We start from the raw sequence: 26,902 nt of genomic DNA on the forward strand, positions 1-26,902 counted from the left end.
ATCAGCTTGCTTCACTTAGAATAATCTCCTCACTAATTCATCCCACCTTTTTGAAAGAAAAACTGATAGAAATAATGTTTTCTCATTAAATTCTTGACCTTTCATGGATGGTGTTTATATTTAATAATTAACTTGGATAAGAAAGTGTTTGTACTGCAAAGTAATACAGTGCAGCTTTAAAACAGCTGATCAAATGAGTTGCTGTATAAGCAAGATTGGATAAATTGCTTAAAATAGTCTAAAGGAAAGTAAAATTTGAATGGTAAAAAGTAGTAGAAAGATTATTTGAAGAAATCGGTGATTAAGTTGAACATAATTTCTGACTGAGCTCACTGTGAGATCTGGAAATGATGGATTAGTGTATTACTGTACCTGACCTGCCCCCTTGCCAAAGGCTTTTTTTCTCTGATGCAGAGGTAGCAGATGCAAATATCTATCTGCTGTAAAGTCACAATAGTTCACAGCACAGCCTACTGGCTAGCTGGTCATTATATCATTTCTCAGGTACAACCTTCCAGTACTAACCACATGAGCTTCTGCTGTTAGACTGCAAGTCTTTAATGGAGGGATAAATCTGGAAGCTTAGTGTGCTGACTGACTTCTTCAGCTACCCGTATAGAAGCGCTTGTCTCACTGAGCCTAAACCTGCCTTTGGAAGGAGAAATGATTTGCTGTCTATTGCCAAGAGGTCTGATTCTCATTGTTCCTGGCTACCTGGTTTCCAGTTCGTACTGGCTGTAAACCAGCAGCTATCAAATGCCTCTTGCTTGTGCCAAAGCTGGCGTTTTAGCAGTTCTTGTAAAGGAAGCTGACAGATTTTGTAATTTCCATAAAAAGGAAAGTCTGTATTTTCTGGGGCACTGTGGAACTCCCATGTTTTTCTATCAGCTCTAAGGGTAGGAATAGCACTGCCCTTTTTTTAAGTTACTTCAAATTAAATAATTTCTCCATGGAACTGAGTAAGTTGTTTTCTTTGCCTTTAATAGTAAGTCTTTTTTTTGAGACATGGTAACTGTAAAATGCTTGAGGCAGCATATAAGGACTTGGACAGTTGATCTAAACTGGCTCGAAGTGAACAGGGCTTATTAACTTTTTAAAGTTCACTTCTGAAAGTTGTACGACTATTAGTAGCTATATGTATACAACAAAGTAGTTGCATGTTTAGAAGAGGTAACAACAAACTGTTCCAAAGTGTCATGAATGTTTAGGGTCTCAGATGTTTTGCGGTAAGTGAGAATTGATGTACCATCTCTTGTAATCTGAAAAACGCCAAGAGGTTTTTTACTTCAGAAAGCAATCACTTCTTTTTATGTCTACCAGAAGTATGAAAATCCACACATCTTTCTTTTCCCATAGTCTTCTCCTAGACAAACTGGCAAGACAAAGACAGGGTGGGTGGTCTGTGAGCTGGGTAGGAAATTGGGTCATGGGCTGCGCTCAGAGGATGGCGATAAATAGTCTTTGCTCAGGCTGGCAGCCTGTCACAAGTGGGGTCCCCAAGGGAACATCTTCATAAATGATCTGGACAATGGCATTGAAAGCAGCCTCACCAAGCTTGCTGAGGGCACTGAACTGGTTGATGAGGTGGACACGTCAGGAGGGAGAGCCATCTTATAGAGGGACCCAGACAAGCTGGAAGAGTGGGCAAGCAAGAACTGTATGAAGAGCAAAGACAAGCACAAGGTGCTGCACCTGGGACAGCAGAACCAAAGAGCCCAGCACAGGCTGGGATTTGTGTGGCTGGGGAGCAGCAACTTTGAAGGAGACCTGTGAGTCCTGGTGGACAACCAGCTGACCATGAGCCACCAGTGCACACTGTAACAACGAAGGCAAACTGGATCTTGGGCTGCAGCCACAGAGGCATTACCGGCAGAGATAGAGATGTGATCATCCCGCTCTCCTCACCTGTTTGTCAGATTGCACCTGGAGTACTGTGTCCTGTTCTGGCCACCACAATTCAAGGAAGATGTGGGCATACTGGAACAGTCCAAAGGAGGGCCACAAAGGTGATGAGAGGGCTGGAGGACCTGCCCTGTGTGGGAAGGCTTTGAAGGTGTTTTATCCCTAGAGAAGAGAAGGCTTATGGGGAACTCCCCACAATACTCCAGTTCTTAAAGGGCAGCTACAGAGGATGGAGGCTTAATCTTCACAAGGAGCCACATGGAGAGGATAAGGTGCAACAGGTAAAAGTTGCACCAGGAAAGGTTTCATGTTGATACAAGAAAGAAATTTTTTGTGAGAACAATCACACAGTGGCGCAACCTCCCCAGGGACGTGGTGCAGTCTCCCTCCCTGGAGGTTTTCAAGATGCGGTTGGACAAAGTGCTTGATAACCTTATTCCTTTCCTGTGAAAGGTTGGACTAGATGATCTGTTGAGGTCCCTTCAAGCCTGGGCTGTTGTATGATTCTGTGATTCTTCTGGCTAATAAGATTGGTTTTGCCCAAGGTCATGTTTAATTTGTCATTGCTCCCCAAAATGTTTTGTAGTTGCTTCATAAACTTGAAGAGCAGGTTAATTGTATTAATAGCAAAGCTTTGGAAGTCTCTCAGGCCTCATTTACACTATAAGGCAAATAGCAGGAGAGACTTACTTTATTTCAAGCACAAATAACTTTAAAAACCAAAGACTTCCCCCTTTCCCTTAACCACAAGTATGGTGTTTCTTGGTTCTGTCATCCAATACTGTCAGCTTAAAAATTTCATTTTCTAATCAAAAAACATTTCAAAATCCTTTTTGTTAGCAGTCAAAATAATCACAGCTTGCTTATGATTGTGAATCATAATACTATATACAATATACAATAATATTTTTCTTGCACGCAAAACAACTTTTATATGCCGTATTCTAGCTGCCTTTTATCCAAAAGAAGGGAGCTGCCAGTAAAACCAGCAGTGTATGGACTTGAGCACAGGAGTCACTAATCCCTTAAATTTATATCCTAGGCATAACTTCTCAAAAATTTCTTTGATTTTTAAGTCAAATCTGAGATTGTGGCATCATCCAGAATGGTGTAGCTGTGGTCTAAGTGGTGCAGAACGTGAGCTAATACATTTCTGCATCTGAATAGGGTTTGTGTAATTGGTGTCGCTGACAGCCTGTGTTGGTTCCTGTTTGGCAGTGGTACTTGGACAATCAAAGGAATTTTTTAATCTAATTTAAATTTTAAACAAGATGATTTTGTTTCTAACAGTGACAGGCAGCAATTTTCTAGAAGCATGTGCTGGTAGGTTTCAAAAGCCATTTGAATTGCAAAGTATACTGATTTAAAAAACTAAGGAAGGCTACTGAGTGGAGTTTGCTTCAGTTTTGTGTAAGCCCTCTAGTTGTCCTCTTTCTGTTCTATTTATAGATAATAATCTTTCACAGATTCCTACGCATGAGAATTTTAGGTTCTCTATTACCTATGGAAAATAGGATGGTTTTGCTAGTTGAAATGATATGTGGATGTGTTCATTTTAGGAAGCACACAGTATCAAGATGATAATTTACTCTGTGATCTCAGTCAACACGAGAGGCAGAGTTACCTGCTGATAGTCACGTTGGTGGTTGTCAAACAACTGAGGCATGAAGGGGTTTTGTGCATGTTTCTGTTTCCATATAAACTACTTTTTAATTGAATTCGCAATATAATTAATGAAATTCCGCTTCAGTTGCAGTGATTCAAGTTGTTTGTGTTCAAATTCAGGAACTTGTGATTGTCTTGATCAAAATCCTTCCAGTTTATGCATATTTATAGGCATTTTATTTTCTTTTTCTTTGCAGTTGATAGGAGCTATGAAGAACTACAGTGGTTACTTACTATGGTTCAGAATGATCCTGTACCCTACATAAGGTTAGTGAGTTCATAAAGAGCCAGTATTTAACAACGCTGGGAACTGCTAAGTAAATTCTTGGCCTGGAATCACTAGAACAGATCAGATGCTGAGCTGATTCATACTTCTTCACAAACCAGTTTTTTCTTCTTGTTATATAAATTGAAACATGTTTTGATGTTTCAACAGTTCACACCTCAGAAACTAATATACTGTTTTCTTATTCTCCATTATATTACTCTTCTTTATGTTCAGCCCCTGTGGTGTAAGTCTGAAGTTAGAGGTTGCTTCCTGATCATAAATAGGTCTGATGCTGCATGTAGCAAAAAGACTTTGTAATACTTAGAAAAGACAAAGGTTGAGGTATCGTGCACACAGTGTTTTGCCAGCAAAAAGTGTAAAGCAATTGTTAGACTGTAGATGGGGTGAAAGGATAACGTGTGAAAATATGATGTAGTTTCTAGGATTGCTTGTTCCAGCTTTGTTTTCACCAATCAGCAGATATTTTAGCGCATTGATTATAAACCTTTGAACATAGGCGTTCATGATAATTGTTTTTCCCTTGACACTTTCTTCTTATTGCCACCATTAAAATACTGAGTTTCAAAGATAAATAGTATTACTTTTACTCTCTCTGTATAGGTGATTTTTTGCAAAGATCATAGCTGCAAGATTGTTCTATATTTTATTTCTGTCATTTTTAGTGAAAGTAAGTACATTTGCACTCATTAGAGGAGGTTTAGCTTTAGGAAGGAGATTTAATTTTATTTGTATCTTTTTGAAGAGGAGTTTAAATTTGGATTGAGTGCACTGTGTAAGCCTTCTTCAAAAGAAAGAAAGAAGAAATATATCTGTAATATTTTTCTTGTTCCAAATCATAAAACAGCAAAGTGAAAGCTTGCCTATAAAGGGAACATACTGAAAATAAGAAGTAATGGAACAAATAATTATTCTCATTCATAAAATGTTTTCAAGGCAAAATTTAAAGAAAAAGTGGGGAAAGGGAAAAATGTATCTACTTTGATTTCAGTGTGTAAATACTGTAAGCAAGCATGTAAGTGTAGAATCTCTATACACCAGCGTAACTTCAGAGATGAGAGTGTTCCTTTCCAGAAAAATGTGCAAGTCACTGGTTTTGGTCCTGATGTTTTGCATAAAGTTGTTTAAAAATTTTTTGGTGTCAGTATGTAAGGGGTTTATTTGCCAGACTTGCTCCTTCTTTGTAATTATAAAGTCAGTGTGCAAAAAAATTGTTACTAAAGAGAAGAGCATAATGTAGGCTACAGTTTGGTACCTAACTGTTAAAAATAATGTCTAATAAGTCCTGCTGCTTTGCACCTTGGTTTTTATCTTTAAATTTTATTATTTGCTTATGAGTAAATCTGAGTCTATACATATTGTGGACAGAAGGAAGAGCTACAAGCATAAAACATTGGTTAAAATTTTTGAAGAAATCCTGTACTGAATAAGGGTACTGTGTTGGATAAGCTTGTAAGAACATGGCAGACTGAACAGACTTTGTATTCTTAGTGTACTCATTTGGATAAAGATGTTTTTCTTTCAGGCATAAGATTCTGGATATGCTGACTAAGAATCCACCTTTTACCAAGAACATGGAGTCCCCTTTATGTAATGAAGCTTTGGTAGATCAGCTTTGGAAACTGATGAATTCAGGTTGGTTTTTATTTCTTGGTTGGTTGTTTTGTTGCCTTTTTGTTGTAAGGTTTTTCAAAATAAGCATTAAAGACTTGCTTCAGAATATGCTAAGAGCTCTCTTAGTTTCAATAGTTAAAATTGAAAATTCAGTCTCAGAGGTTCAGTGTCATATAGGTACCTCCAGAGCTGTCTCAGTGACATGGGGCACCAAACCTTGATTTTCATTCTTTTGTCTACTACTGTAGCATGCTTTGATGTACTTTGGCATAGAATGATTCTTTGACCCAGGTGTTCAAAGCAAATGTTTCCTCAAATGGTGGCATCTGTATTACCTTTTGCTTTATAATTTGCTTTAGATTAGATAGTCTGTCTTTGTCCTCTTTTACTAAACTGAGAATATGAGAGGATAACATTTGTATAGATAATTTAAACGAGATTTTTAGAAGTATGTTATAAATTCAAGGCTCAATTTGCTATGTGTGATTAGGAAAGATCCTAATGAGAGAAGGGCTTGCATCTTTACCATTGACCTGTTTTTCATTACTAAAGCAGTTTTATCCAGTACTTACAAACTGCCCTTTAACATCTGGCACATTACTACATAGATTACATATAAATGTTTATATAGCTTTTTTAGGTCATTGGAGGCTGTCTGTTCTCCGTGTACCATTATTTTTAGTGTTCAAAAGTTTACAGATACACTCCAGGGGTTGAAATGGGGAAACTACCACCAGTAGTTCAGTTTCATAGGATTTGCCAAGTGTCAGGCACAGAAAATAAACAATTTTGGTGTTCCCATCAGAGTTTATTTTTCCTTCTTCTTGAGAGAAGAGTGTGTGTAGTGTTTCTTACAACCATTACCTCTTTTTGCAAGTAACAAATAGGGTATACATTCTTATTATGATTCATAGGGCTTTAAGTACTTAAATTTCTGTGCATTAAGATGACATAATGTTTCAATTTATTTTCTGTAAGGGCTAACTGTAGCATTCCAGGGTACCTTGAAAAAATGTTTGCTAATGTGAGACAAGTTAGTAGCCAGGTTTAAAGCTGCACAATCCTACAATCACGAGTTGCTTTCATTTAACATAAGCATCTGGAATGGAAAGCAGACTGTTTGATATATATAATCTTTTCTTCTTTTTCCTTCTGTGTTAATCTGCATTATGTGGATAAGGCTCACAAGTTCCCAAGATTGCAGAGCAAGTCTGCAACCAATTTTATTTAAGCTTAGGAGAGAGATACTGAGTGGGAATTTATCTTATCATTGAAAGATGTACTGGTTTAAGAAGTTGAGTCAATTATTTGTTGTTGAAATATTAGAATAGTTTTTAAATTAATATTTGTGAATATGTCATTCTCTAGAGAGTATTTTAATGTTAGAAATGTCCAGATCAATATTCATGTTGCTTTCACTTTTAACTGAGTTAAGTGTACATACAGCTAAGCTCACTCAAAACACTACTTAGCCCCATGAAACTTAGTATTTGCAGAGGTAGACCTTGTAATTTTATTTTATGCTAAGTCTTGCACAGCCGCATTAACATGGCATTGGCACATCTGTGTCTTGTTTACTAGATAGAGTTCTGTTCCTGCTGTGGAACAATATGTTCAATAAACTTTCAATCAGTCAAGAGCTGGGCTGAGTTCACACCAGAATCACTGTATTTGCAGCGTTGCACCAGATGTAAGATGTCTTTGTGTTGTGATTGGTGCCAAACGTGCTTTGACCATTTGTGTATGAAGATAACAAAAGCAGTACACAGTTTACAGTGAAAAATAAAATCAGTGAAGCATTGCTTTGTGCAGTAAGAATCTGTGTCTCCAGTATGAATCCACATTAAACTGTTGAGTACCCAGTGAAGTGCATGACATAGTAGTGACGTCAGAAAGCATGTTTATGCATTGCTGGTTTGTATTATCAGTGGTTTCCAGAAGGTCACACTTAAGGCTACTACTATATTTCATGGAATACACAAGCAAGTGTGCCCAAATCCATTGATGCTGGAAGCCATTTTGGTAACAAAATATTCTATTTAATTGCCCAATAGTAAAACTTCAAGTGAAACTTAAAAATTCATGTGGGTATTTTCATTGTAGTTTTCATTATGTTAGCGTAGCGCTTAGTTTTCCACTCTTGTTCTGCAAACATGTTTAGCTTGCAACCCAAACAATTTAGAGCCTTTCTTTTAAACAGGTTGTGGCAGCTGAATTTGAGTCAATAAGAGGCAGGAATATTGAGGGAAGTGTATCTTAAGTACAGAAAATGTCATACTCTGGTGGATCCAGGTCACTTAAACTGCTTTATTTAGGGGAGAGGAGAAGATACTGTCTCTGTATTAACAATAATCTCTTTTGGATTTTAGGAACTTCACATGACTGGAGATTACGATGTGGTGCTGTGGATCTCTATTTCACACTCTTTGGCCTCAGTAGACCTTCTTGTTTACCATTACCAGAGCTTGGTCTTGTTCTTAATCTGAAAGAAAAGAAAGCTGTACTTAATCCAACGATTATCCCTGAATCAGTTGTAAATAATCAGGAACCTGTGAATAGTACTAACAATCACGGACAGTCAGTAGGATTTCAGAACACTGTAAGCACAAACTATCTGCATACATCCCATTCAGCTGACACCGAGTCCTTGTCTTGCTTGCTGGTTTAATTTTGTATTGTGTTCAAGCTTCTCATGCTTTAGCTAAGCTATCTTTATACCTTGTTACTGTTTATTCCTTCCACTTGAAAAGCTGGCATATACCATAGCATTTTAACTGTTTTGCATAGCGTATGCAAGCTTTTACTTGTTTTTTTTCTAGTCTCATTATTTCTGTTCTTTATAAAACTTAACTTTTTCTATATTGCTTGTGAGACATGAAGCGATCCACAGAAATGTTTGATGCTGTGATGAAAACTTTTTTATTAGACTAAGAATATTGCTTAAGGGCAAGTTATGCAATTTTCCAAAACAAACCCTTTTATCAAAAAATTTGTTACATCTTAAAATAGATCTATCTCTTTTTAAACAACATTAAGAAATGTGAAAGTTGGAACTTTACCACATCTTCAGTGAACACATAAATCGGACTATTTAGTGCCATGCTCTGAAGGATTTGTAACAACTTCTGAAAAATCATATACATTAAGGTTCATACCTTTCTGATTGTGGAGACTTCAGTCCTAACACAGAATCCATTGCATAGTTAAAAAATAGATGTTATGAGCTTATTCAATTCTTACCTTTCTTATGAATAACTGCCACTGCTGCAAGACCAAGTCTTTTTGTTGGACAGATTTAATCATGCGGGGAAAAACTCAACAGACGTGGAAATAATGAGATTCAAGAGCTACATTTGATTGAAACTGCTTCTGAGTAAATCCTGAAAGAGAATGTGAACATGTGGTCAGCATGTTTGAAACTCTTTCCACCCTTCTGAATGGGATGGTTTACTATTGCATTCAGTCACATGGTTGATTTCTGTATCGTTTATATTCAGAAGTTATCACAGTAGCTTGCAGGCCAATTCCAGAAGGGGGAGAAAATGATAATGGAGTCAAACATCATTAGAGCTATCCTACATATTTACACAATTTATAATAAGTCCCAATTTCCTGCTAATAAACATCAGAATTAACTAGCAGTAGACATTTTGTTGGCAAATTTTTATGCTTCGGTTCAGCGAGCATCCAAATTTTTTTTGCAGCCAATCTTAATAAAAAAAATTTACTTGTAAGTCTTCTTCTTCCTATACTACCCTCCTTTGTGATAGCAGAGTGTTGCTGCATAGTGAGCTGGATCAGGGCAGGATCTAGTTGAAAAATATCTTTTTTTATGAACAGACAGTTCCTGCTGGTTCAGTTTCTTGGTCCAGTTCATCATGTAGTTAGACAAATAACTTGTGGCAGCCCCGGACAGAAATCTGTGAGGAAGAGGAGGAGGCTGCTTTTAGTAGCAGTACGCTAGTGTGAAAATACCGCATGAGTATAAGCCTCAATTCATACTTCATTCCTTGTATCTTTTCTTATGCCTTATCTCCATTCTCCTACCCCTTACTTTAAGGTTACCATTTTCCATATAACTCCCTCAGAATTCAGGGAACCGATTTTCCTTGTTAAAAAAATCGAACTAGAAGCATAAACCAAAGATTGCTTCTCACATAGCCAAAGTTTATCCAGAAGTGATTCACAACAGTTGTGTGTTGGATTAAACAACAGGGTTAAAAAAAGGGAAATACATAATTGAAGGAAAATTAATTAATGTGATAGAATACATCAGATTAACATTTAGATTCTTTAAAGTAGACTCTATATGCCGAGAGCATAAACACGTTAAAATAAGTACTGGTAGACTAGTGGCACTGAATTTGCTGAAGATGGTAAAAGTCACTAATTTTATAAAATTGACTTATAATTGTTCAGGGCAAATTTGTGGGACTTTTGTATGTCCTTTGTAGGATAGAGGAAAGAGCAGTTCAGTGGAGCAGCTTATGCTCTTGAGAGTCTATGATACAGCTTTTATCTGGTTTTTAGTGGGCTCTTAATTATGTTTGTTTCTGTGGTATTTTTCCTTCTATATTTTGTGTATTGGGCATGTTGTAGCACCTATCTCCTGTTTTACTGACTGTATGTGGAACTTAGTAGGCTCTCCTGCTATTTTTATATTCCTTTGACCCTGTTTCTGTGGACAGTCTAGGCAGTAATTTACAAAACAGTTTAACTTTTTAATAATATTGTTGTGAAATCAAAAAAAAACCAAACCCAAGTTATAAGTGCTTGTTATGATTTGTATTCAAGAAAGTAAGCATTAGCTTTTAAAGCTAACTAAAAGAAGATTTAGCTAAATCCCATGTGTAAATCAGAGGCTATCGCAGTTTTTCAACTATGATTGGACTGAGGAGAGTCTGCAAGGCACAGGTTTATAGAAAGGCTATTCACAGGCAGCAAATGTTGCGCACCAACAGTACCATGATTGTGAGAAGGAACAGAAAAGATGCCAATGGTAGATATGCAGAAGGAGCAGGGATAGAAGTAAAGAGAAACTATGTTTGTAGGAGAGGTTGGCACAAATCCATGCAGGGTTTTAGAAAATACTTTTTGCCAGAACTACAGGGAAAACTTTGTTCAGATCACCCACTTCACGCAGAAGTGTTTTCAGCTATCAGATCTCTTTTAGGCTGAAACATGGCTCTTGCTATCTTCTAATTTTGGTCTTTTAATGCTGCTTCAGGAGGATGATCATCTTATTAAGGAAACAGCATCCAGCATTTCTGGTCATCAGCAGGGGGTGAAGAGGAAGGCTGATATGCCACTCGGGTCTCCATTGGAGCCAGGGCAAATACTAGAGAAGAATGAAGACAGTAAAGTCAAACTCAAAATCAGAGTAAGAAATGGAAATTCAACTTGCACAATATGTAGGATATTCAGAATAACAGCAGTGGGTGCTGCTGACTTCCCTTAAAGCTGTGTTCAAACAAAAGACACGTTGTGTGTATGTGTGCAGTAGTTGTTACACTTACTTTGCAAAAATCATTTTCCATCAGATTCTTTATTGGCTGAAAAGAACTAAAATTGACAGTTAATGCTCCTGTTCGCACAGCTTCATGGTAAATTAGAATGAAGAAAACACACTGACCCTTTTTAATTTCACTGAATTTTTATTCCTTCGCAGTGGTAGATATCACTTCCTTTCCCTCTCACCCCCAGTTTACCACAAAAATAGAGTATTTTAAGTTCTATTTAGTGATATTCTTACAAGTTATTAGCATCTGCGTATTTTTTGTTTCCTGATATCTTAGTTCTCAAACTCTCAAGATGAGGAGGAAATTGATATGGACACAGTTCATGACAGTCAAGCCTTTATTTACCATCATTTGAATATGTTGGAGAGACCATCCACACCAGGTACGAGTAAATTTATTGCCAAAATGATAGTATGACTTTTCCAACTATTTCAGTCACGTATGGGGTTTTTTTTACTACTGTTTATTCCCAAACATAAAGTGTTGGTAAGTGTTAGACTTTAACTGATTTCCAGGGGTAAAGGGTGCATAAGCACATTTTTGTAGCTTCCAGTACATTTATAGATAACTGTATACATATGTATTTTCATTGTCTAAGTAAGACAAGTATGTATCTTGCTTATAAAAGTGAAGAGCTCAGGAAAGAATAAAACTACGTAAAGCTGAAATAGAACCCCATAAGCAATTGGGTCAAACTTACTTTGCTGTAGTTGTTACTTAGAAAAAAAATAATTTTGAAAATTAACTTTAAAAAAAATAGCAAGATTGTTAAGGTAAAAAAAAATCTCTACTCAGAATCACAAAGTGATTTATAACAACTTCAGTATTTGAAAACCATGCAGGCCTCAAAGATGCTTAGAAGGGCTTTTCAAAGTTGAAAAGATTGCATCTATGAGTAAAATGGTTTAATTTCAAGCACTTTTACTACTTCTGTAAGTATCTTTTTTAATAAAATACTTTACAAAATCATTTCTCGAATAACAGTGTTTTTTAGAAACCTTAATGCATGCTGAACTTCATTGATGAACATGCACGTTCTTACCTGCCAGTAGCAAAGAAATTCAGCAGATAGTCCCATTTTCTCAAAACATTTTAACCACATTTCTTAAGTTTAGGTCCCGAATGTGCCAGTGGCACTAAGCTGAGGTATTGTGACCATGTAACTAGCATTTTTGAGACCTTCGGTAATCAGCTGTGCTGCTTTTGGCTGGGATAGAGTTAATTTTCTTCATAGTAGCTAGTACTAGGCTGTGTTTTCAACTTGGGCTGAACACAGTGTGATAACACCAGGGATCTTTTAGTTACTGCTGAACAGTGCTTAGAGTCAAGACCTTTTCTGCTTCTTATTCTGCCCCACCATCAGTAGATTGAGGGTGCACAAGTTGTTGGGAGGGGACACAGCCGGGACAGCTGACCCCAACTGACACAAGGGATATTCCATACCATATGTAATGTTCAGCATATACAGCTAGGGGAAGAGTGGAGGGGGGACATTTGGATTGATGGCATTTGTCTTCCCAAGTAACCGTTAACACATGATGGTGTCCTGTTTTCCTGTAGGTGGCTTTACACCTGCCTGCCCATTGGAAGTGAATGAATTTCTTCTTTTGCTTTGCTTGAGTGCACAGCTTTTGTTTTCCTAATTAAACTATCTTAATCTCAGCCTGTGAGTTTTCTCACTGTTACCCTTCTGATTCTCTCCCTCATCCCATTGTGGGGTGAATGAGTGAGCAGCTGTGTGGGACACAGTTGATGGCTGGGGTTAAACCACAACAGCATCCAAAACAAGATTTTAAGGTTGCAGTACTGCAGTGTGTAGAAGTGTTTGGCCTTAGAAGTAGGATTCATAGTAATTACCCTCTTGCTTGTTTTTCTGTTTTTATCCAGTGGTTGCCTAATCTAAAATACAAGTAGATCTTAGCAACAGGATCTGGAACATTGGTTAAGTTTTGAGTGCTGTAGATCCTGAGCTGATCTGACAGGTGACCTCATCTGCTTCCCCTGGGACCTGGCAAGTTAGTGGCCCTATTTAAGAGAAGCACCGGTGGATGTTCCTGTTCTTGGTGTCCTGCTGAGGCTGGTGCCATGGTGCTGGCTGGGGTTATGGAAGCTGAAGACTCATACTCCCTTAGGGGCTAGGACTTAACAGTTTTACTTCCTTGGCAGATGCTGTAGCCACCAAGAGGTTTTGTTTTGGTTTTGTTGTTTTTTTCATAAAAGGTAACTGCTGTCATTGCTCAGCTAACAAATCAAGTTCATATGGGGACATAAAACACAGGGAAGTCTAGTTTCTGGATTCCAGATGGCTTTTGGTTAATGACATATGCCTGTACAGCCAGGTCCACCAGGATGGATTTGCTGTTAAATATGTAGAGTAGCAAAACTCACACCATTTTGCCTAAGAACAGGCATTTCAGCAAAGTAAAGGGGAAGGCTGCATATAGGTTGCTGTTACAAGCTTAGGAGCCTAATTCTGCTCAACTTTTAATTTAAATGTCTCAGAGCTGCTTGGTTTGTCCTCGGTGTTATGGGCAACCATCAGATTTTCTGTTGTAGCAAAGAATGACACATCCAGGGCACGCGAGTGCAAAGCTGATCCACTGAGGATTAGTATTTATAACATGGTATTTTGCAACAATTTTTTTTTACCGGACTTACACACTCGGTGGAATATAAAGTCATAAACAAAACTCTGCCAAATACTTCACAAATAGGACTTATGGGACCCTCTGTACGCCAGCTCTGTGCTCCAGCTCTTGCATATTAAGTTTGCGCTAGAGTTCAGAAAGGGTAAGGCCTGATCAGGAGTGGAGTAATGGCCAATTGACTGCTGCTTTTGTAGACCTACAGCAGACAAAAGCTACTTCGAGTTTCACTTGTGTGCTGAATGACCTTCTCACCTCTGCCATTCAGGCATTCAGCACATGGGAAGGCATTTTCTTTCTTAGGTAATAAATGAGACAAATGCTGGGGCTTTGCCACATAATTCATTTTCAGTAATAAGCCTTTGAAAAGCATTAGTTTGAAACACTTCAGATTTAATTTCGTTTTCTTTGGTTTGTGCAGTAAGAAATAGTTCCACTTCAGATATTCTTTGCTTCTAAAATTTCACCTGTTTCTTATTCATGGCATTTTTCTTAGAAGCAGAGATGTATGAATTTCAGGCTGGGTAAATAAAGACAGTTCAATCTTTAGGAAATTGTATACTTCTGAGAAGAAACAGATGGGGAAAAATAAAAGCATACGTAAATAAAATTGTTCATGCATAGGAGTGTTCTGTTCTACAAAGGAATCACAGATAATGTTTCCTGAGGGCCTTGGAGTTTTTTGCAGCGATGACGGAGGATGGGCCCACTTCAGTGAGTGCTTATTGTGAAATAGATTGACAACAGGTTCTGAAATGGTCTCAGTGCCTTCTTAGTAAATCTGTAAGGTCTTGTATCTGTCTCCATACTGTGGCTCTTACTTGGAAGGCAGCAAGCTCTTAGTCCATACTCTGTTTTCCTCTCACAGCTGTGGGTTATGTCCCTACATGTCACATGAAGCATTAGGTCATGAGCCAAACACAGCCTGTGAACAACAGCTGCCAGGAGGAAGTTCATTTGGGTCTAAATCCTGCTGTAGCTGTGTATTCCTTTATACATTTCTTTTTTTTTTTTACACTCCCCATAACCCTGATTGATAATTTGGATTTGTTCAAATTAATGTACCCCCCCCTAAAGCCAGGAAAAGGTTATTTTCCATTAAAACCTTTTTGTTTTTTTTTCTTCCCTATGCGCTTCTGCTCATGGATATGAAAGGTTAGGGCTGAGACATGCTACATGGGCAATAAAAGAAGTCTTGTACTACAACTCTTGCAGGATTACAGGTTTCAGTACTAGAATTATAGCGCCTTTTGTAGTTCATATAGAAAATCTTTTAAATCCTACTGAAGCATCCTGTCTACAATAATAGAACTGTGAACTCTGGTAGTTAAGAGATTCTGGAGATACCGAGCATTTTTCATGACATTATTAAAAGAAAGAGTTGTGAACCGTTGGAAGGATGCTGTTGGGTTGATTATTCATCTGCCCTAAGGGCTAGGAACATGGCAGCTGTTTTAGAGCCTCTAGTGCTGTGCAAGTTCACATTTCTAATGTGAGAACAGATTTTTTTGCTACTAAGTTGCCAAGAATAGTAGTAACGCTCCCTGCTCTTCAGATCAAAAGAACTTCAAGATCATATTTTGTATAAGCAGTAGATTTAAACTCTCATTTCAGACTATAAGACCTGTTGACTTCAGTGAGATCTGATTAAGATAACACTTCTATATTTACTTTAATATTTCACTTATCTGAAAGTACAGCAGTTCAGAGCTAACCTCTAAAAAGTTATGCTGCGTGTCAGTGTTTATTGATTGGCATGTTCTTTTCTGCTTCCAAAATAAATGCCTAGTTGTAGCCTTTGTGGTCTGCCAGTGAAGTTATATGTCTTTAGGGCTCAACAGATCATCACCGATAAACATTTAGTTAGAATTTTTCCAACTATTTTTGGTAGTTTGATAGCTAATACAAAGCAGTGTCCAATTCTTTCTTTATTTCTACAAAAGAAAAAAAAAAAAAGACATACAGCAGTGTTCTTTTTGTACACTGCCAGTCCTTTCTCTGATCACATTCAGGAGCTTTGAAGACACATGCTGAGCATTCAGACGCAGGCCAGAAAGATCCTTTGGCCATTCCATTAATCCCTTGCCGTTTTCCAGGATAATCAAACTGGAAATTTCCACTGCTGACCTTGTAGGTCACTCTTTTTACCATGTAGATGTACATGAGGTTTTGATGGTCTAGGCCACACTCTTACCTCTTGATAGGACTGTGGTCTTGTTTATCACAGTTACTGTCTGCAGTTTCAGGAAATAGTGAATTAGCTGGATTGAATTGTTTCTGGAATGATTTGAAACTGGATACAGCACATACTGCAGTAAGGTATAGAGGGAAACTGTTGCAGTCATGTTTAACCAGTACATTTACAACAATATATCTGAGCTTGTGGTGCTAATCACTGCATTTCAAGTGTATAGTAGATACTAGGAGTTCAGTATGAGTTGTATGAAAAGCCCACTCCTCTGGAGCTCAGTGAAGCTACCTGAGTTATCTATAAGAGCACCAGTACATCAGAGCTCAGCCAAAGAGGCCTCTTGCCAAGAAGGGTTAAGGAAGCATCAGCACAAGTACATAAATACATAAAGAAACACTTCTTGGATTTTGCTACTATTTTTAATGAGGGAAAAGTTGTCACAACTGTTCTGTTAGACTATCCTTTAATAACATGTAATATTACTATAGTATCTGTTTGATAGTATCCGATACACACATGTTGACTTTATTACCTAAAGTATAACTGTTTCCAAACTGCTGACTCGTAAGTTTTGAGGTTGTGTAGATAATTTTGCCTCACTGAAATAGTATGTGGTTAATTGCACACTTCACAAGCAAGGTTGTTTTCAAGTGCTTTATCTTGAAATGTGTGAAAGCAGCTTTAATAGAAACATAAGCCCTGCAGATAGTGACAGCATAAATGAGATTGCATCAGTGTGTGGCTGCATTGTGTTAACTACATGGTTTAATAAAAGCAACTTAGTTGTGTAGCTGTGCCTGTCTCTGAAAAAAGAGCTGATCACTCTCAAATGGAATCACTGTCCCTGGAAGTGTTCAAAAACTGTGTAAACGAGGCTCTCAGTGGTGATCATGTTTAGTGATCATACAGTTTAGTGGTGATCATGGCAGGTGTGGTTTAATGGTTGGACTTGATGATCTTAAAGGTCTTTTCCAACCTAGTTGATTCTATGATTCTAAACTTAGGAGATGGATAAGGCTAACAACTAAATTTTCATGTGAACTACCTGAAGCCGTTAAACACACAGAGTATTCTGGATTGACTTACTAATTTAAATGTTTTTTTTTCTCTAGAATAGGAAATACACTAGAATTTTCTAGAATATTAAAGTATATGTCATAAAAATAACACCACAGTTAAGCTAGTATTTTAATATAAGGACAAAGCAATATAGTTTTGAAGCAAAATTCAACTGAGGAAATTAATAAAACAGTTACATGTTGAAAGTTATATTTTGATTAAATCACCAGCCCATATATGCAGTACGTTCACAGATGCTATCCTTTGGTGTAGGTATGGGGAATTATCTGTCTGGATATAAATCACACTAAAAAATGTGAAGTCAAATGAATCTGTAAATTTGAATTAGTTCGATTTTTTTTTTTTTTTTTTTTTTTTTTTTTTTAATGTTGAAGCCAAATTAACTGATTTGTTCAGCACATTCTCAGAAAACTTCTGGGTGGTTTTATTTTAAATAGACCTTTACTTCTCGCTCTCAAACTTTAAGTTTTGTCATATGGTCCTTCAAAGAACACTCTGATAGACAGAAAATTGATAAATCTTTTTCAGATATATATATATAATTTGAAAAGTCTACTTCTTCAGACAAATGATGAGACACTCTTGCACTCTGGAAGCCTGGAATTATTTATGCTTGGTAACTTTTTGTATGTGCTTCGTTGGTGGTTCAACAGACGCATAAACACAGCATTAAATTAAAAAATAGTGTGTCTTGGATGTTTCCAGGGTAATACTAAAAAAGAAAAGTAGAAATAAGGAAAAACAGGGTAATTGTCAAAACAATTTTTAAGCTCCTTTCAGCTTAAAATCTCCCAGTGTTCTCTCTTTAGAGCAAATGCTGGCCAGCGCTGAGCAAATTGCATTATTTTTCTCATTAGCAACCTTTCTTTAGCTTCTGGGGGAGACACAAATTGCTCATGTGCTTGTATTGATGTCCCCTTCTTCCCAGAGGTGGCTGGTGTCAGGTTCTGGTGCACTAGCCTGTCCTCATCTGAAACACTGGATCCATGGGCCTTAGCCTGTGCTTTGATTTGTGAAGTTGATTTCTCCCTCTCTTGACACGTGAATAAATCAGGGTGCGCATGGGGTCACTGTTAACAAGTGTCACTTTGGAAAAGTCAGCTGTTTTAAATAGATTGTACATGCAAAGAAATAGAGACTGTAAGTCTGTGGTGTCCTGCCCTCTTCACACAAAATCAGAGATAGGCTGAGAAAGTTGGGGCTGTTCAGCCTGGAGAAGGCTGCGTGGAGACCTCATAGCAGCCTTCCAGTATCTGAAGGAGGCTATAGGGATGCTGGGGAGGATCTCTTCACTAGGGACTGTAGTGAAAGGACAAGGGGTAACGGGTTAAAACTTAAACAGGGGAAGTTTAGATTGGGTGTAAGGAAGAAATTCTTTACTGTAAGGGTGCTGAGGCACTGGAATGGGTTGCCCAGGGAGGTTGTGAATGCTCTGTCCCTGGCGGTGTTCAAGGCCAGGCTGGACAGAGCCTTGGGTGATATGGTTTAGTGTGAGGTGTCCCTGCCCATGGCAGGGGCGCTTGAACTTGATGATCTTAAGGTCCTTTCCAGCCCTAACTACTCTGTGATTCTATAAATACCAGAGAAACCATATGGAAGATCTTATGAAAGCCTGTTGGCATGTTAAAGTCTCGAGTTATGTATTTCCAAATTGTACAAGTTCGGTAGCAAGAGTAAATTGGGTACACTACCAGACACTGTTGTTCAGTGTTCATGTACCAGTGGTTCTTTAAAAGGAAAAAAACTGACCCTAGATAACTGATAAGCAAGATGCTGGAATTATCTGACAGCAGCTTTTATTACAATAGAAAGTGTTACTTTAAAACTTATCAAGATCTAACCTCCTTTCATTCTAAAACTAAATTACAAGATACGTGTTTTCATATTTTTTCTCTCTCACATTGGTCTCCAGCACAGTTTCAGATCTTTTTCCCATGGGATAGTTACCCTGTCTAATTTTAAACACCTACCGAGTTAGCTGGAACACTGCAAAGCCAATAATTACATTGGAATCTCCACATCCCAAACAGAAGGAGATCCAAGTGCATTTTCTTCCAAGGAATTCTCCCAACCACTTCAGAAGCAAGCTCCTGGGCTCACCCTCCACTTATTGTGGGTTTCTGTGATTTGAGAAACCCAGGTTCCAGTTGTGCTCTCCCTGCCAGAAGGAAATGGGTTCCCTGCAGGAAGAGGGAGTGCTCCATGCCTCCATGCAGCAGTCCTGCTCTACCCCTGGTGATATGAGGATAGCATTAATGCCCCGTAAAGCAATTCCTACTTAGCCTTGCTTTCCTACTTTGGCAGCTTCCTCGCATGGGCTCTAAGTATGTATTAGTTAAAAAGGAATTAAAATGAAGAACAAGAAGTTTAACGGTGAATTTCACAGGTAAAAATTGGCAAGTTTTTTATAGAGCTTTTACAGTTCTGTCCATTTTAAAAGACCTGAGTGTGGTAGTCTGCATGCATCCTGTCTGAGCCATTATCCAGGATCAATACGTTTGATTCCTGATTTCAAAGCAGTCTTTAGGAGTAGGAGGAAATTTTCTGGATAGTTATTTTTGGATTTAAAACACCAACAGATTATAGCTGTCATTTACCTCTGTGAAGAAAGTGTATGTGTACTCTCAGGTACTGGCTCTTTTATTTCTCATTTGTAGCGTATTGCTAATGTTGACTGTCTCCTTAAGCCTTAGCAGCCTTTGAGGTGCAGCTGGATCCCACTTCTCCCCTTCCTGAAGATCTTCCTGACTTGCAGTTCCTACGTGCTCATCCGCACCCCTTCAGTTGTGTTGGCTTAAGTTACTGTTCTCTTTGCTCCCTAATTTGCTCCAGTCAGAGCAAATTCAGTTTTAAAGAATAGATTTATATATATATATATATATATATAAATAACCCACCTGAAATAAGTAAAGAAGTGATAATGCAGACTGATGCCTTAGCAGAGCTGGTAGTTCAGTGAACAGCAGGAAATGTGCACAAATGCCAGGTAGGACAACAGAAGCAAGAAGGGTGTGTTGGATTGCATCCTTGGTCTTTGCTGGCACTTGGCATTCCTGCTCCATCATCCCTGCAGACTTAAGCCCATGTCCTTAGACCAGTTATACCGAGTTAAAGTTTGTAAAACTCAGAGGTTTAACCTTGGTTTGAGGTTGTTACAGATGTAGTGTCTAGACTTACAGGTTCAGTTTCCATGAAAAATAGCTCCATTATTTGGAACTAATGGAGCTGTGAAGTATTAAGGGTTTGTGGCATGTGTGTGGGTTTTCTGTTTTCTTTTAAGTTGACTTTAGTTTTCCTTGAATGTTTTAATGTATCATGTGCCTGTAGCTTAGGAATATGTGAGAATGTGTTTCATACCTTAGATAATCTTTTCTACATCTTTTATGGATGAACGCTGATTGGTCTTCAGGCTTTTTGCCATGACCTTTATTTCTGTGTTACAGAAGCTGTGTTTGTGTCCCTACCACAGGTTACCTTTAACACCTGTAACCTATTTTAATGGTGTCAAATACCATATGCTTTGGTTTTCTGGGGTGCAGCCTCCAATCATTCTTTTTCGAATGACCCAAGTCAGATACGCTCTTTTCCACTGATCTGTCTTAGGGTTAATGGCTGGTTTTGCATCCTTTTATCTGCTGAAGAAAATGTTCTTGTCTAAAAGCTGCATGCTTTAGAGGACTAGAGCTTAGGCTGCTGGATAGATTTAGGTACATCTAGGAGTTCCTTAAAAGAAATATAATTTATAGTTACATTGTGAAGCAATCTTGTACCTTTTTGCATCAAATATAACATTTGTATGCTGTCTGCAGTGTTGAGAACGGCTCCAGGTAACAATGTAAAAAAAGTTATAGTAACTGTCCACTGAAGTTGGCAACTGGAAGTTTAAAATACTTGTATAGTAGGGACCTTATAGGACTTTATAGGAAACTATTGTTCTCTAATCCAGCCTCCTTCATAACATTATCAGAATTTTATATTGCACCATATTCACATCTTGTGGTCGAGTCCAAGCATATTTCTAGAAAGACATAATTTTTGATATTTAAGACTTCAAGCAATAGGGATTCCACCATGTCCCACAGTAAGTCATCAATTAGTCTCACTGTAAAAATGTTTGTATTTTTACTGACTTCTAAGCACTGCATGCAGATGTAGATTTTGTTTTTTCCAGCCATGTTTAAAAGCAAAAATCAGCACAGCTCTACAGTTGGAAAACTTTCCTATGTATGTGCTTAAGTGAATCAGTTCCTAATCTTTGGGGTAAGGCTAGAAAGATTGCATGTAAATCTTTCTCAATGCTTGTTCGTCATACTGCAGGGAGCTGGCTCTTCAGACTTCCAGGAATGATTACCATAAATGAATCTTTCTTGCCTTTCAAGAATTGAAACCAGCCAACCAAAAAGATGTACTGGGGAAAAAAGCATCCATTTTCAAATATACAGAAAAAGATAATTACAAATTATATCAAGTAATTCCATGTTATTTAACAGGGATATTTTCACCAAAAACTGTAGGGAAGAAAAACCCAAAACACAAACACACATTTAAAGCTTCTGTGAAGAAAATCAATTTTAAAAGGAATAGTTGCCTTCAAAAATCTGTTAGTGCTTTTCTACATTTATCTAGTAGTTAAAGCACGTTCTTACAATGTGAGTCATTTGATTCAATTTCTGCCTAAAGGAATTTCAGCCTTCCTACCTTCCAAGCGTTTCCCATCATTAACAATGTTATTCTTAGATTATTGCCCCTTCATCCATACTATTGAAGCTTTTGCAGTCTGTGTGAAATAATGAAACACTAAATGAGCCAAAGAGAGAATGAGAAAGTCATTCAGGAATTGAGAAGTCATGGATCACATTTTCCTCTCAGATTCACATACAAGACTTACCCCATATATAAATAGTTCTAGTGTATTTGTGAAATATACACTAATAACAGTGATTGTCTTTATTGGAATCTGCTTTTTATTTAGGAATAAAAGCATATAATCTTTCAAATAGGCTAAACTGGTTGTGAGAAGTTCTGTTCAGTATCAAAAGTTTTGTATATTGTTGCAGGGAGCTTTAGCTCGTAACTAAAAGGCATTCAAATCCCAAACCTGCACTTCAGTGATTCCAGTCCAGCACTTTATACCAGTTTTCACAAGTAGCCATCTTTTTATTATTCATGATATAGTGGCCTTCTGACTCTGTTTAAAAATGCATTTCTGGAAGCTAGTATTACTTGTAGTTTCTTAGGTCTTTATAGTTGCTTATTGTCTGGGATCCATTTATACTTCTGAGGGAGGAAGGAATAACTGTAAATTTCTCAGTAGTACAGGAATTTTCATGGCATGTTCAGAGCCTTTTCTGAAAAAACATAAGCCAAGTATGTGAGTGGTACAAGTATCATAACATTATCTGTATGTTTAAATGATAATATAGTTTTTATCCAATATTTCAGAATTTCTTCTGCTTGAAAACAATGCAAGTTAAGCATTTACTAACCCCCTATATCTGTTCTTTCAGGTAAAGAGCAATCTTCAGGAGAGGTGAACATGCACCCTGTCTCAGCAGCTCCGCTGTCTGTGTTTAGTAAAGAATCCAACTCCTCAAAACATAGTGACCACCATCACCACCACCACCATGAGCACAAGAAGAAGAAGAAGAAACACAAGCATAAGCATAAGCATAAACATAAACATGACAGTAAAGAAAAGGAAAAGGATCCCTTTGCTTTCTCTAACAGTCCAGCCAGTGCGCGATCCATCCGTTCCCCGTCACTTTCAGACTGATATCGATGGCTTCTCTGGAGTTCAACTTGCAATATTCTCTGAATATTTAGAAGGATGTATATAACTATAGCTTCTGTCTTTTTTTATGGAAATAACAATATGTGAATTGCCTTAGCAATTCAGAAGCTCTGCCACTGTCCTTATGTGAAGCATTCTGTTTGCATATGCGGTTGTTGAAATAATCTGATTCAAAAAGTATGTTTTATGACTCTGAGTCATTTTGCATTTCACTGTTCTCCACACCTCCCACTCTTTTTTCCATTTTAAACAAAGAAAACAGCCCTTTATGTAAGGGCCTGTGTCCACTGGCAACCCCCTGCACGTCATGCTGACCATGTGTGCTGCCAGAACCAATTATGTTTTAATCCTTTGAAGAACATTATGAGGCAAAGTATGTTTTAAGCAGAAGCCAATTGCCAGGCCTTTGGTGAAGTGCTGTTTCCAGAGTAGTGTTGTATTACCAAGTGTAGACCTCCTGAGAAGACGGGGATTTTTCTGTAGTCTTCAGTTGAGCTGTTTCTTGCTTTAACCATTGCGCTGTAATGTCAGAATTTTAAGAACAGTACACAGAACATTTGCCTTTTTCACATACTAAAACTCTTAAAAATCCCAAGCTGCTCTTAAGCTGCTTTTATTATGGACATGACCCTTTGAATATAATGACCCTCTGCAATTATGTTTTTGGAATTTTAGCAAAATGCTTAATGCATGTTTTGACCTGTAATCAGGCTTTTAAAACTCCAATAAAGTTTGCGAATTATTTTGACAGAGGTAGATTTTTTTTTCTTCAGGCTTGACACTGGGATACACTTTTGAAAGATGGCTTTACTAAAATTAAAAAATATTTTTAAAAAACATAAACTTCAAAGATTGAAAAACACATCTTTCCTCCTGCCAAGGGGTGGTTTTTTTGGAAGCATTGTATATGATCAGCTCATGAAGCCGCAGGAGAAATACATTAGTAGGTTAAGCTAGGTCTGGGACTTTGAATGATGGATGCATTTAAATTGCTTCAGCTGTGGTTTTTGCGGTGTACTATTTACACCCAGCAAATGTTTTATTTAGAAATTTATATTTTTTGAAATTTTGATAATAGAGATAAATAACCTCTGCCACTTTTTATGTGTTTTCTCTATTTGTATGTGGAGGCAGGGGTTTGACTTCCATGCACTGGTTGACTTCTGTTGCCCAGAGGTCACTTCACCTTTAGCTTTCTATAAAATGGTTGTATTTGGGCTATTTTTAAAAGAAATTTCCCAGCTTCCTTTGAGAGCTGATTTTCCTTCTTAGGACAAAGGCAGAAAGTTCAACGGGGATCCAAGAAGACTTTTTAAGCCATATTCTGTTTCATTAAAGTTAATAAATACTTTTAAATTACATACCTGCTGTTGAATCCTGTAGTTTTTGTAATACCAGATTATCTTTAGAATGGAAAGATGATAGACTCAGGTATTTTGTGATACACATACACTTTGTTATTCAGACACTGTATCCCTTTAATACTTTGTGGCTAGTTGTGCTAATCGTTGTATTTGGAGTACCCATGAAGAGAATTTTGGGCTGGATTTGGTTGTGATGGATGTGGGCAGCATCATGGCTTCTCCTCATCTGCTGCCACACCGGCAACTCTTCCTTCACATGAGGAGAAGCCCTCCTTGATGTGTTGGGTTTCCTCTCTAGCAATGACTGCAAGCTCTTAGCACTTAGATGAGCTAAAGGCCACAGGAACAGGCAAACGCCCAAGAAGCCCAGGCAGAATGAGGTACTGAGCATGTTTGGGGTAGACTAACCATGTGTGCAGCTTGGTTTACCACCCTCTTTGTGCCAGCGAGCTGCTGGGTGAGCATTGTCAGCTGTGAATCGCAGGGAGAGGAGTGTGAGGAGGCTGTAGTAACAGCTCGGTGGAAATGGTTGTAGGTATTTTTCCCTTGGCTAAGGAGTGAGGTAACAGTGCCAAAGGTGTTTGTGGGAGACCTAGGCTAATAAGCAGTGAAAGCTGGCATTGTTTGGGAGAGCGAAGGCAGATGCGTTTATGTTTTAAAAATGAGGTCATGGATAATTTAGGCTGGTGGAGTTTCTACTTTTGGAGACATGGATTTACACTCTTGTGCTGAGGGGAACCGCGTTGTTCAGCGATGCAGGCGCAGGACTGAGGCGGAGATGTAACGTGGCAATTCTACCATCAGGTATTTGGCTGTATGGCTTCAAATGAACTACTGAATATATAGTAAGGCAATAGGGCCAAGACACTGCTAATAGAAAACTGGAGGGGCAAAGAAGTTCTAAAAAGACTTTCCAGTGCAGTTTCTGAGGTTATGTCATGATCCTGGTTCAGAACATCCACTAATGTGTTTGACAGAATACAAACTTGAGTTTTGAGGTCTGCAAGGATCGTGACGTGGACAGGCAGCAGCTCCAACTGGCAGATGTGCTCCGAAGTCAGAATGCTTCAGGTGGTTGCACAGGTGATCCGACAACAGAAAGCTCAAACTCAGTTGGAATGAATGTGAAATGCTGAACTGGGAGAAAATGGAAGTGTGTGAAAGCAAGGGATTCCCACTGTTTTGCAAGGTGTAGGTAGGGGAAAAGCATTTGGTCATGTAGAGATGAGCAACTTGATATTGTTACAAAAGTGAAACTCACTGAAGGATTATCAGGATTTTTTTTTTTATAAACCATGAAAGTAATTATTTTATCAAGTGCCAGTGATTTTGGGCAACACATTTTAAGAAATAGGTGGGGAAATTCCCCTAAATCAGAACAATGGGTAACATTATATATAATTTAAAAGAAAATAAAGGGAGCACAGTATTCCTGGTCTAGAATGGAAGAAGTCTGAGCAAGGAACTCTCCCTTCTGATACTGAAATGATTGCTACAACAGAAAATGTTTATCAGTTCTTCTTGATATTTCCTGTGGGAAAGATTGGCTTTATTGTCAAGAAAAAAATAATTTTGTTGATGTTAAGATGAGAAATGCTTTGACAGGCACTGGGCGATGTCCTGAAGGCTCTCTTCTTGCAGGTTTTCAAGCAGCAGATTGGCAAACGGCTGCAGGGGATGTAAATGGGATGCTTTGCCCTGCACAGCAAAGTAACTTGCTGCTGCAGTCTGTTTCTGTGGTTTCTTTGATCCTCCATTTCTGTCAGTGAAATCACTGCGATGGCTCCCTGTATGTGATGGGCACATCTGGAAGGCTCAGGTAACACAGGTCTTTGCCTGCCAGAGATCTGACTGATGGCAGTTTAGCTTGGGATTTTCATCTACTGAAAATCAATGACTCTTTCAAGGTTATAACCTGGCATCAATTTGAGTTAACACTTTCATATTTGGACAGTGGATTAAGCTCTTTATCCTCAACACCTTCAAAACTCAGGTTGGCTGTAATCTGTGTGGTTGATTCCAGTCTGGGTTCTGATTTTCAGTTAAAACTTCTCATTTGCAGTACACTGTGCTTGAAACAAAAGGAGAAGTGTTTGTGTTAGCATCCAAATACTGGAAGAACACACATTGCACATATAAAGCAGAAATGCATATGTTGTTAAGATGCACAAGGCAGTCAAAGTCTGGCGAATTTATTTCGCTATTTAGTTTTTAACATGAATTCCTTTATTGTCTTCATTAGAAACATTGTAATATACATAAGCGTAGGACAAACGTAATATTAGAAGACCTATATGCATTTTTAATGCAGAATTTTCTTTTTGGTTTTAGTTTTGTGTGTTTTTTCTGTATTTCTCAGCACAATTATGGAATAAATCATCTATGAAGTAACTGCTGCTTCCCTTAGATTCATAGACATGCTCAAATATCTGACCATTCTATGATTCTATCTGATTAGGATATAGCTGCTTTCCTTAGGTGTCCAAGTCAGCATTTATTTTAGCCTAGATGGGTTCACTGCCAGCCCTGTCAGTCTGTCCTGCTGCAGCAGAGGAAGGACAGCAGGATGCAACTTCTCCGGAGTTATTGGATGAGCTGTTTCCACCGTTCCATCGCAGATTGTGCCATCCCATGGAGTGTTCCAGCTGGCTTCAGGGTTTGTGTCAATACTAACAGGGCAACTGACACCGTTTAGCTTTTGGGGCTATAAAAGCCGTTTAGTTTTGGTGGATCTCATGTTTATAGAAGTATGATAATTTTTGTAAATTTTGATATAAGGAATTTTTAGTCATGTCAATATTTTCAGTTCCTTAGGACTGTTTATTCACAGCAGCTTAAGAACTTG

At 38.0% G+C, this 26,902-nt stretch overlaps 1 protein-coding gene across 4 annotated transcripts in view; it reads left to right on the plus strand.

Moving 5' to 3' along the window:
* TAF2 (TATA-box binding protein associated factor 2) overlaps positions 1–24,054 on the plus strand; it is a 64,203-nt gene extending 40,149 nt beyond the window's left edge. For 3 of the 4 annotated variants that reach the window (XM_062627110.1, XM_062627111.1, XM_062627113.1), the window contains 6 exons: positions 3,765–3,834; positions 5,379–5,488; positions 7,837–8,066; positions 10,695–10,847; positions 11,263–11,368; positions 22,410–24,054. In XM_062627110.1, coding sequence (XP_062483094.1) covers positions 3,765–3,834; positions 5,379–5,488; positions 7,837–8,066; positions 10,695–10,847; positions 11,263–11,368; positions 22,410–22,675 — 935 coding nt within the window. In that variant the 3' untranslated portion in view covers positions 22,676–24,054. The remainder of the gene's footprint in view (positions 1–3,764; positions 3,835–5,378; positions 5,489–7,836; positions 8,067–10,694; positions 10,848–11,262; positions 11,369–22,409) is intronic. The other variant, XM_062627112.1, reaches the window with a different exon arrangement.
* Positions 24,055–26,902: the final 2,848 nt, after the last annotated feature.

Source organism: Pezoporus occidentalis, unplaced genomic scaffold (assembly GCF_034315485.1).
Source record: "Pezoporus occidentalis ecotype Australia unplaced genomic scaffold, CSIRO_AGI_Poc_V1 ctg3, whole genome shotgun sequence".
Taxonomy (NCBI): domain Eukaryota; kingdom Metazoa; phylum Chordata; class Aves; order Psittaciformes; family Psittacidae; genus Pezoporus; species Pezoporus occidentalis.